The sequence below is a fragment of the Syzygium oleosum genome, unplaced genomic scaffold, assembly GCF_021117445.2.
Source record: "Syzygium oleosum isolate NSW1041296 unplaced genomic scaffold, Sole_v2.1 Sole_v2.44, whole genome shotgun sequence".
Classification (NCBI taxonomy): domain Eukaryota; kingdom Viridiplantae; phylum Streptophyta; class Magnoliopsida; order Myrtales; family Myrtaceae; genus Syzygium; species Syzygium oleosum.
The window spans coordinates 1,696,994-1,709,241 of record NW_026607528.1 but is presented as its reverse complement, the minus strand read 5'-3'; the positions used below and the strand labels follow the sequence as shown (position 1 = coordinate 1,709,241).

Here is a 12,248-nt window from a genome sequence, read left to right as displayed (position 1 = left end):
AACAGATACTCATGCTCTCAAGGTAATCTTTCTGGTGTTAATTATGGTAGAGAGGTCATTTGAGTCCGTGCAGAAGCAGCCGGGGGAATATCAAAGGCGAGCTCAGACAGCATAACTGGGGAATTGAATTAACGCAATCGGTGAAATAGGGGAAAAGGTAAGTTCCCTTACAATACACACAACCCGACGATCCGTACACCACCGGGGATCCACCCCAAAGGCCTGGGTCCGGAGAGCACCCGCTACGGAACACAACTGAAGGATACTGAAAATACATGAGAAGCAACAGATAGCCACAGAAACAGCAAAGATAGTTGTTACTGTTGCTTGAGGAACCTGTCGAACCAATCGCTAGCCTCTTTGACCATCAGCGGTGTCATATCGTGTCCGATTCCGGGTTCTGCGATTAACTGCACGTGTTGGGAAGAAGAGATCAGTTTCTCGATGGAAGTTGTGGGGTTCTCGATCAAATCATAACAGTAAAAATATTGGAATCTGGCGTAGGGGCGTGTGCGGGTGCGGGTGCGGGTGCGTGAAAGTATATGTTGTACAGTGTATGTGAGCCGGCTGGTGATGATGGATTTGGCTGACCGTTGGGCTAATGATACGTGCCCCCGATAACCCCGACGGGCCAAGCACTTCAACCCAATGGGTACATTCAACGGCCAGCGATTCCTGAACGGCCAGACACAATGTTCATACACGATGGGTCATCCTGAAAAAATTAAATGCCCATTGGCCCCGTGGAACGGATTAACCACTACCTATCATATGACTAAACCACCACCCGTCATCATGATTAAATCGCCACCTGTCGCTTCCGAGCCAACACGTGTCTATCGTGACCCGTCCACATAGCTACTGTGGGGGTAAGTGTGGGGGGGTTTCTTCTTCTCTATTTTTTACTCCTTTTTAGAACCAAAGGGCTGGACTCTCTGTACATTAAGTAAGAAGGTGTGTTGGTGAATCCCTAGAGCCGAATTAAGCTCGAACGCCGGCGCAAGGGGTGAGGTGCAGAGGCCAGTTGCTTTGCTCGAAGTCAGGATGACTGAAAACTTCTGCTTCTAATAAGAAATAAACTTTTTCCTACGTGTACTACCAGCACTGGTGCCTAGTCAGGAAAAGAACAGTCGACCCTAATGAAATGCGGGAGTTGGGTCAGCGAAGCTTCCTTTCTTCCCTTATGTATTCATTACCTTGACTGCCTTTGATGTTCTAATTAGAGAACAGCAAATAAAATCTGTGAAAGCGATGAGGCAGGTCACCTTAAAATTCTCTGGACAATGTGCCTTCTCATAAGCCTCGGATGCTCTTGATTTTGGAACTTCCAGGCCGGCAAGAGGGCAGCGTGGATCATTTGCACCTGAAATTGTCAATTTGCATGATGATAGTTTTAATTTCCTTCACAAGAATTATCAGGTTATTGGCAGGATAGCGGAATTGCAGTTCAACAAAGAGCATCTGAAGCCATCAATGCATCTGTTATCCAACCACTTAAGCAGCTGACAGATCTCCTGATTCCCAGCTTGGATTTTTACGTCAGAAAACAAGATCAAAAGGACAAAATGTTCATCTTTAAGGAACAAAAAAATCTTGGAAAAGGAAATACGTCTATTAGTCGGATGCATCAAAGCAGATTTCTAAAACTGAATGTCATTTGGTCCTGAAAGTACTTGGTCTACAAAGACAATAAATGTCTTTCATGTAAAAACCACGGTAGACCAGCATAAGGAAGAACATAAATGGAAAATAGTAGAAATCCAGAGTTGATATGGGACGGCAAACAACAATAGACTACAAACTTTCAGAACCAAGTTATTTTCTTCAGTCTTTACGATGCACAAACAGTGAGCTGAGTTCCATGTACATTAAGACAAAACATAAGTTTCAAGGATTCTATATGGGCAAATTATCACCAGATATGTGTCACGCACATCGAACGAATCTAAACATGGTTCTTTAAATATTGAAATGATTATATGTCACCAACACCATCTGGAGATCTTGAGTGCAAAATATTAAGATGTCATCTTCAATGTGAGAAATGACTTTACCATTAATTATCAGAAGGGGCCGTGGAGCAATGGCTGGGACTGTGTTGGGGGCATCAAAATCAGAGGCTAGACCAGGAGCTATCCTATTCCATACCTGCTTAACGGGAACATAAACGTGAAACCAGCAAGAGTTTAGACGCACATCTATCGAAGGAAATTAAATGTATAATCTGAAGTAACGGAGAAAGCATATGACTATTAGAAGCACCGTGCTCTTTGAATGCATAAGTAGGATTACTAAAATGGCATATCAGAATGCAGTTCACCAGAAGCTTGACATTAGGAATGATTAGAACAGGGGGAAAATCTTTCTAGAAAATTAGGGAACACAAGCATAAACAGAACTCTAAGCAATTAAATGTTAAGATTTTCTACTAACTACCTGACAATAATATATATACTAGATAACCGAGATGTCTAATTGGATAGATAGTAAAAAAACAACCTTCTCCACCACTTCTCTGTCTATGGTGCTCTTTCCCAAATCAATGCATGCCTCTGCAAGTGAAAAACTAGAAGCATTATTGAGTTGTTTGCACTTAGATTTTTCCCGAGACTTGGTTAAAGATGCTGACTGGCCCCCCAATATTTCGCCAAAGTATTCCAGGAGAACAAAATTTTCAGACAATAGTTAATGCTATACAGCACTAGCAGACGATGCTCATATCACAATTTTCATTCAATAGGTCATTACAAGGAAAACTATATGCCAAGAACACATGCACTCCCATATGCTGCGATGTAACTTCATAAATGCCTATTTACTTGCTTTTCAATTAGCATCAAAACTAAAAATACTGATTATTGACAATGTGCTACTTTGAAGGGATAACGTTCTTCGATAAAATAAGTACACCTGCCATTCCATGTACTATTATGGTAAACCAGAAGGATAATTTTTACTGGTGTAGGAGCAACTAAACCGATTGCATTCTAGTGTTAAAATTATTAAATCCTTATCTAGATAATCCAAAAAAAATGTGTAATTTGAACTTGTTAAGCTATTAAGAGTAAATACTCTCAGAACAATGATTTTGGCAATAAAGCATCCATGATAAGCAGAAAAGAGCAGAACTAGTTCCTCTATAAACAATTATAGCATATGCTATTTTTCCGAACAAATTGGCCTGAGACAAATTGATTAGATGCCTAAGAAGCTGGAAATAAAGTAATATCGATAATGTTATCATAGCATATAAGCCTTGATGTTACCTTCAAACACAGGTTTTATGCTGTCAACTCTACCCTGCCACATATCGTTGTCTATGGCCCATCGGAACCCCTGCGCATAATTGTTTAATATTAATACTGAAATTTTTTGACTTGATACCTAGCAAAAGATAGAGAAAAGGAAAGACATTGACTATTAAAAAGATGTACTTTTAACCTGCACACCGATAATAGGGACAACTACAGAATAGCGCTTGTCAGCAGCAGCAGCAAACCATGCATGCATTCCTTGATGACAATGTAGAATGTCAAATAGATAGGTGATAGTAAGTATCACTTATGGCATCTGACCTATTCTAAGTTCTAATTAATCAACCTCCAAGTGATTCGCCCGTGATCCCTATCCTTGAAGGGTCTATATCCTCTCTCTTTGCGAGATATTCGGCCAATTTGATCAAGTCCCAGGCCTGCAATGATTCAAGTGTCTCCTCAATACCCAGAGCTAAATAAGCTGTATTTCTGTACTCAATCACGTGAAATACACTAACTAGGCAATGATGCTGTTAGGATCATCAAATAGGCAGAAGTACTAAACTTTAGAAGGACTTACTGTATCAAATATAAATGGCATAGTATCACCCTTTTTCCATGATGATATAAGAGCCTGCATTGTGACCGAGATAACCAGACAGAGATATATCAATGAAAGGTTTTCTTAATAAAGTCAAAACCATCTTTTACACTCATCAGATAATCATGACAATTTTTCTATCTAAATAGACGAAAAAACTAAATGAAATATCATTCCCTTAAAGGAAACCATATAGCTATAAATAGTAGATGTTAGAGAAAGCATTTCTGTATAGTGAGGCACCTTATGACCAAATTGCTGAAGTGTATTTTATTTCTTCTCTTACTAATCTATTGACGGTATTTACGGAAGACCAAGTCCCTTTGAACAGTCAATGCAGAATCAAGGAAAAACAAGGAATAAGTATACATAGTAATAGCAAAACAGACATCGCGGTAGGTGGTCAGACTACTGGCGCGTTCTCCATGATAGTGAGAATCAACAGCAACAGCAATATATCCTCGAGAAGCATATGCCTGGAGGAAAGAGGAGCAAGAGTAAGCATATGCTTTATTCCTCAGTCATGAACAGAGGGTCTCATAGGTCTGCTGCCAGGAGGTAGCTACCTCAAGCAAAGGGCGTAGCCATTCTTTGCACTTGCGTGTGCTGTGCAGAAACACAATAGCAGGCCTCTTTCGGACGGTGTCCTCTTTCATGCTTACGATGAGTACAGGCAAGCAACCCTGCTCTCCTTTCTGAATTATAGCAATAAACCACAATCAAAGGCTAATGGGAAATGATCCTTTAATGGACACATTGTTGACGCTGTAATGCCATTAGGTATGAACTACCTCAGTAATTAAGTAAAGATTTTCCTCCTTAAGTAGCTCCTTGAGATTCTCAATGTTTTCCTTGGGACAAGATTCCATTGCCTAAACAAATTCCACACCCAGATGTAAACGACTCCACGGCAAGAAATCTCACAAAAGGCAAATGATCTTGATGTGTCCCCATAGAAATTGCGTACCTCACAGAAACTAGGCGGATTAGCATCTTGATACAAAGGGCTCTCCACCGGTTTTGCAGGTTCTACGGAAAGCTCGACTGAAATGCACAACAGAGACAATTACCATTCGCGACTACACATTTGTTTTCGACAAGCTTCTAGTCACTCTGTTCTGTCAAAATGTCAGCGAAATGCTTCATAGTGTCATTCGTTTTGGAAATCCAAAGAACAGAAGACAGAATATGCCATTCCAGAAATCTCTATCACATAAAAGCATGAATCGGCTTGAATGAATGAATCCAATAACACTGTATCTCCGATTTCCGTTTTCTCGCCAAAGGCTATTGACAACAATCGATTCTTCTCTCATTGTTCCTCTTAATCCATAATCGACGGATGAATCCACTCCAGATCAAATTCACAAACTGATCTACACGCACTTCACAATCACAAAAACTAAGACACACCTGATCCTCCAAGCACACGCGCACTCTAATAATCGAACAAAAGACACTGATTCAACAAGCTTCCGAATCTCACAACAGCTCGTACCGCGCTACGAACTGCTCCAAAACAGAGGTGTCGAGCCTCGACATCATGAACGAAAGCAACGCAACTCACTCGATCACTTATCCTCATCAAACGAAACGGCAGTACCAGTTCAAGCCGAAAGCACCAAAGAGAGCGTAGCGTCCATGGAGGGCGTCGAACTTACCTTCCTCGGATCGTCTGCTGCGGAGGAATTCCACGAAATCGGAGCGAAGCTTCTCGGCGTCGATCACGGCTTCTCCGGCCATCTTGCTCGCCGTAGATGGAGGAGCGTCCGCGTCGGCGGTGGCGTATTTATAGGAGGAGGAGGAGGAGGAGGAGGAAGGTGGCGGGTGGGCCCGCACGTGCGGGGCGGGGCGGGGGCGGGGCGCGATGGCGGGCACGTGCGGGAGGCGGGCCACCACGCGCGCGGCCGTTGGCGGGAGCCGAGGGGCGGAGGAGGAGGAGGAGGAGGAGAAGAGAGCCGGGCGAGGAAGGTGCGGATGCGGAAGCAGCGATCTCATGTTCTTTTTTTCACTCTAATTGGCAGATTGCGAAGGAGGGAATCTTTTAAAAAAAAAATTTATTTGGCAGATTGCGAAAATGTCCGGAAATAGAGACCCTTTTTAGCAAAATTACTTGTCTTGATATAAACTAATAGGGAAAATCCCGGCTTGTATATTAATCTCGTGAATCGAATAAGATGTGTGAGTGAAGGCTAAATGAAGAGTTCAGTAGAAATAAATGGAAAATCGAGATATCATTTGCACTTACTTTACTTGTAGTGTGAAGTATAAAATGAAAAAGAAAAATGCGTCATTTAACATCTCGATCCATTTTGCTTGAATCGGTATCCTAAAAGGAGTTTTTTGAGTGAGTTTAAAAGTGTAATTCTACTTGCGAATTACTTAACAAGGCCCGCCTCAACCGGTATGAGACCTTGAAAGGTTACACATCTTGTACTCGTCTGTCTTGTTAGATCGGGTATGAGCTTGATTGTGCGCAAACTACAGATCTGCAGGAAGGGATATTGCTATGATACAATTTATAATGACCCGACCTACTTCACATGGAATAAAGCCTTTCAAAACAAGTAATCTGAATCACTTAACACGATTTCCCGCATTTAATATCGAAGACGGTACTTAGATTGTCGAACCTACCAACATGTGAGTTTAAAGGAGAAATTTTTTATTGGCTATATATTTTAAGAGAGCCAGATTGGGTTAGAACAAGCAAGTCCTACCCTGCAAATATTTTAAACCTTGTGAGGGAACGTCTGCCTGCGATTTCTGACTAGAGTTGGTTGAGGTGCTCATAGCAAAATGGGAGGAAACTCGTAAGGAAGCTGAAGATAAAATTTGGATAATTTCCTCATTCTATACTTTAATATAGACTAAGTAGGTACGCTCAACATCAATCGCGTTCAATCACCATCTTCGAAAATATATTTCCTTTATGATGAGCATAGATTAGTCGCGCTTGTAAATGTGAGCGCAGATTTCGACATTTTCGAATATCTTGTTGCCTAACTTCAAAGGTGCGAAGACGGTGATCGATGAGTTAAGCGGAAAGAGCATGAGATCGAGAGAAGAAAGCTCTCGATCAGAAAATTAAAGAGCGAACTTATCCTAGCAGCTTAACTTTCTGGCTTCACTAATTGCAATTTAAGTGTTTCTTTTTTTTTTTTTTGGGTGGGGGTAACTTGGTTTGAGTTTTGGTGCAATGAGTGCAATTAGTGCAATTTGGTAAGTTTGGTGGATCGATTTGCAAAAGGGGTCCCTCTTGATCTGAGGCTGATAACAGGACCCAACACAACGAAACACTCCACTTTAGTAGTGGTTGGCTTGGCGCGAAGTCAGAAAAGTGGTACGAATTGGCCACGAGACGAAGGTGGGGAGGAAAGTCCCTCAAGAAATCGTACGGAAAGGTTATGGAGAGAGAGAAGCAACGGAAGAAGATATATAATTTTAAAAATATTTTCACAAAATGATAGCTTGTATTAGGAATAAGCAAAAGAAACTGCCCGGATCGAAAGCCACTCGTATCGGATCAAATCGGACCGAACCAGCGGATTGTGGGTGATTTCCAGAGTCACCGATCCTGTGCCCAGTTTCATAAAATTGGAATCGGTGAATTTGATCCGATTCCTAATTCCAAGGGTGGAACTGCCCACTCGGACTTATGGGCACGCAACCAGACCGAATTTATTTGGAAACCGAACAGAATTACCCGAAAAATAGGTCCAGGAATCGGTTCCTGTTTGAACTGGTCTGAGAACCGGTTCCATTTTGTTGGGAACCAGTTATAATCGGTCTGGTTTCCAGTTCCAAGTAAAGGCCCACCCGGGAACCGGACTGGCCGGACCGATTTTGGAACTGGTTTTATGTAGGGTTAAAAAAAAAACCCTTTCTTCTCCAGTACAGTCGCCTCTCTCTCTCTCTCTCTCTCTCATTTTCTCTCACTTCGCCGCTTGATCAACAATCGTCGTCTTCGATTCTTTCCTCTTCCTCGCTCGCACGGCGTCGCAGGAACCCGTCGCCACCGGCCCACCATCATCGACCGTCAGTCACTCCGTCTTTGTCTCAAACTCTCCCTCTTCCTTAGTTAGTTCCTTGCACCGTGCCACTCTTTTTTCATCCGCACACGGTGTCACGGGAAACCGTCGCCACCAGCCCGCCATCTTGGCCCCCCTCGTTCTCTCCGATTCTCTCTGATCTTTTGTTTGTCAAGTGCGTTTAGAAATCGATAGTCAGCTCCAAGTTTCGAGGTAAAGTGATTCTTATTGTCCCTTGCTCCGTAAAGATTATATCCATCTCTAATTGAGCATTGGGTCACTTTTGATGCGTCAATTTCTTGCTTTGGGATTCTGGGTGTTTGATTTCTTGTGAGTTCCTTCCTTCCTTCCAGTGGGACTTTGTCAGAGGGGTGTGCAACCGGAAAAAGGAACAAAAAGGAAAAAAAAAAAACAGGCTCTCGAATAGATCTTGGAACTGGACATGAAAAACAGAGTAGATTCCAAAACAGGATTTAGGAAAAACATGGTAGGTTCTAGGTTTTAAAAATTGAGAACCGAGTATAATATGGTAGGTTCCAGGTTCCAGGTTTAGACCTTATCCATCCTAAAATCGATCATCCCTACCTGAACCTAATTAATTAGTTTTTTTAATTTTTATAAATCTAAAAAAACCCTACTCATTACTCCCATTTTCCCTCATTGCCTAGTGAGTTAGTTTCTATGCTTCATTGCTCAGGGAAATCTATTCGTCCATGGTCATAACTGGCATCGCTTGTCCAAGCCCAGCCACCCCTTCCGTCCTTTAAGTCGTTGCCAGCTATAAATTTGGAAGTTCATAGACTCCACATTTGGACTAGCGGAGTCGCCGATGAAGCCGTCCAGGCTCGTGTGTCCAAGCCGAGCCCTCACCATCGTCGCTTGTGACCATGGACATCACGCCATTTGGAAGTTCGAAGGCCAGATCAAGAGGCACAACTCCAAAGCTGGACCAGTGACTCGTCCAAGCTAAGCCACTCCTCCATCGTCCAGGCTCACCAGATCTGTGGACTAGCCACCTCGCGAGCCATGGACGAGGCTAGATTTGGACGAGCAATGAGTAGGATGACCATGAGCGTCATCGGAAGGAGTGGCTTGGTTTGGAAGCACGAGAGGTGCTTCGCCGATGGCGATGGTGGGGGGAGCCACCGGTTCCATTTGCCTACCCGAGAACTAGACCGTACTAACCGAAAACCGATCACTTTTAGCTTGTATCTCTCATAAAAATAAATGATCGAAAAATATTTCTATCATCCACGAAGATTTTTACACGTAAATTATTATCGATAATGAAAACTTTTTCTATTAACTAATTATTTCAAACGATAATTTTTAGGAAAATATTTTCTAAATTATTCATTTTTTGCGAAATAAACGGCACCCAAGTTTTAGGGTTAAGAGTTCGATTTTGAATTTGATAACTCGAATTAGAGCAAATTATTGATATCAAGCTAATTATCGAGTTTCATAAGCTCCATGGCATGACATTTCTTGACAGGTTAACTCTTTAATCCCACTAACTATGAGTTAAACCTAAAAGGTGTCAGAAGCTCCATTAGTCGTACTCGACACTTTCGAAAGTGGGACATCGGATCAAATTGGTTGGACTATATTTTTAGTGGGGTCAGAAATCAAAATCTTGCGGGGTCAGTGGGGCCAATTTCGAAAATCTTGTATACGATAATTGACGGGAAAATAATTTGGGTGGGGTCAATGGGCCCCTCTGAGAATTTCAAGAAGAACCACCACAGTGTTTTTCTTATCTTGCGTTATCTCTTTAATTTCACGTCCATATTCCATGTATTTATTGTCCCGTTTCATAATAATATTAAGGCTATGTCTGTTTCCCGAAAAATGAACGATCTGAAAAATATTTATTTGTATCGCTTACAAAAATGAATGAACGAAAAAATATTTTCATCGTCTACGGAAATGATTAGATATGAATTGTTGTTGATAATGAAAACATTTTCATTAACTAATTTATTATAAGCGACATAAACAATCATTTTTAGGAAAATATTATCTAAATTACTCATTTTCCGCTAAAAAAACGGAGCCTAATATTCACTCGAACATATAGTTAATATGAGTTTTGCATGCATGCACGCTCGAGTGATACCTTAAGTTGGGGGGATTAAAGACGCCGTGACTTAGTCCCACACGCACCTTCAATCATAGTTTCATATGAGATCTAATAAGTAATAACATCTCCTAGATTTATTTCAATGTATACCGTGGCACCCTATTTTACTATATGTATAATTAATTTCAGAAATGAGAGAATGTTTGGTCCTGTACTCGGCACGTAGCACTTAACCTTTTACGTTCGCGATTGCCATGTAGCAAGACACATCACATAGCTTTGCCACATGGTCCACATTTGATCAATAAGCATTAGCTTATTAATTTGTTATCTCCAAACACTTATCTCTTAATTGAGTTATATTCCAAAATATAAACGAAAGAGAGAATTTTCAAATATATTTTAAAAAATGTATAGCTTATTTTGTTAACTTCAAAATCTTATTTATCTATATGTCAAGAAAGCACAAAGCGAAAGTATCGTGTTACTCAAATATAGAAAAGTTTTCCCAACAATGAAATTCACTTAATATTTTTTTTGGGTCTAAAAATCCACTTAATTTAAAGCTCAACAAATTGCAAAAAATTAATGATATATATCATTACTCAATAAGATACTGCCAATCTAAAGTATAATTAAGATTATTTAAGCAATGCACCAGTCAATCAATTTCTTCCTTTCAATTATAAGGAATTTAACTAGAATATATAATCTTGTTACTTCAACATTATAGTGATAAAACTTCTAAACTTGCAATATAGCTTTAACATTACATATCACAACTTCATTTGATCCATAACATATAGATTAAGGTTAATTACCCTAACGGTCATCTACTTTGTACGGCGCTCCCTTCGATCGACAACTCTGAATTGCTGACAACCACCTTATTCCCATATGCAAATCAATGTTAAGATTTATCGAGGCACGGGAAGGAGTATTGTGTAAAATAGAAAATCCATGTCGACCTAGGACAAATAACTCTCAATTATGTTATGGGGCTCTCTCTTCATAAGCGTGTCTCGTCTCTATCGATTCCTCTCTTCATCTTCGAGCAAAGAGAAGCACCATGGCTCTTTGCCGCCGCTTCGCTATGCCTTTCATAGTCCTCTCTATATCTCGCCTTTGATCACATGGATATCAAAATCTTCTACTCGATTAATCTTGTCGATGCACGTGAGCGTCCTACCATATACATCGAGTAAGGTTCCACGTATAATAAGGTAGAAAGCGTATGCCGTAAGGTCAGTACTTTTAAGTAGGCTACTATGCAAGTTTTTCCAATTTACTTGTTCTACAAGTGCATTTGCCTAAGGCTCCATTTGTTTCGTGGATAATGAATGATTTAAAAAATATTTTCTTAAAAATGATCGTATATATCACTTACAAATACGAATGAACGAAAAATATTTTTAGCGTCCTAAAAAATGTTTAAACATAAATTATCATCGATAATGAACATAATTTTTATTAACTAATTATTTCAAATGATACAAATAATAATTTTTTGCAATTTTTTTTTCAAATTATTGATTTTTCGTGAAACAAACATATAGTTTTGGTATCTGAGTATTTCCAATTTACTTGTTCTATAAACCCGTGACATATGTTTACTTGCTTGTTCGACTGTGCGTATCATCTTTATTTTGTTTAAGGATAAAAGTTTATTATTTGCTGATATTTTATTCTATATTCGAAAACCGAAAAATAGAGTGTTAAGCTATTGAAGGAGATAAATAGGATTTCTCGTGGCTAATACATTAGTTCTGTAGAAATTTTGATATTATTTAATTCTCAGATTTAAGCGAAAGGTGCTACTAATATATATTTGTAGTTCTGTTTCCTTTTAACCTAAGCAAGTGTCAGAAAAATGTTTATATCTTCTTCCACATGAGGGTTGAACTATCTTTTTATTTATCTTTTTGAAAGTGAAGATCTTGGCCCGTGATTAATGTATTGAGACTAACCTAAGTTTGGTTAATCAATATCTCCCATAATTAAATGATATTCATAGTAAATTTTCAATTTCAAGATTTTTGTCAAGGTGGTCTGACGCTGATAAACAGAAAAGGCAATGCCTTTCGGAATCGCCTCCAAAACAGCCATTTAATATATTTATTTTTACTAGATCATATGAGTAGAACGGGCCAAAAAGAGAACAAGAACATGATCTTGAACTAAATCACCAAAGATAGAAACAAATACCCTTTCATGACCGAACTAACCGTTCAGTTTTAGGCTAATTTTAAGTCGATTGGTTTGGTTCCCGGTTCCAAAAA

At 39.9% G+C, this 12,248-nt stretch overlaps 1 protein-coding gene and 1 long non-coding RNA gene across 2 annotated transcripts; one reads left to right on the top strand and one right to left on the bottom strand.

The window, feature by feature from the left end:
• Positions 1-105: 105 nt before the first annotated feature.
• Positions 106-5,886, bottom strand: LOC115684255 (uncharacterized). The gene is made up of 13 exons (XM_030608995.2): positions 5,517-5,886; positions 4,823-4,899; positions 4,647-4,727; positions 4,422-4,550; positions 4,245-4,331; positions 3,835-3,888; positions 3,601-3,691; positions 3,442-3,512; positions 3,267-3,336; positions 2,500-2,552; positions 2,055-2,148; positions 1,266-1,363; positions 106-410 (listed from the first exon to the last, which is right to left on the bottom strand). Exons 1-13 carry the CDS (start codon positions 5,851-5,853, stop codon positions 318-320), a joined length of 1,335 nt encoding a protein of 444 aa, XP_030464855.2. The 5' UTR covers positions 5,854-5,886; the 3' UTR covers positions 106-317.
• A 1,885-nt stretch (positions 5,887-7,771) lies between these two features.
• On the top strand, positions 7,772-9,140 carry LOC130136271 (uncharacterized). Its single transcript, XR_008815246.1, has 2 exons — positions 7,772-8,099; positions 8,584-9,140. It is a non-coding gene; the product is annotated as an uncharacterized LOC130136271 (long non-coding RNA).
• Positions 9,141-12,248: the final 3,108 nt, after the last annotated feature.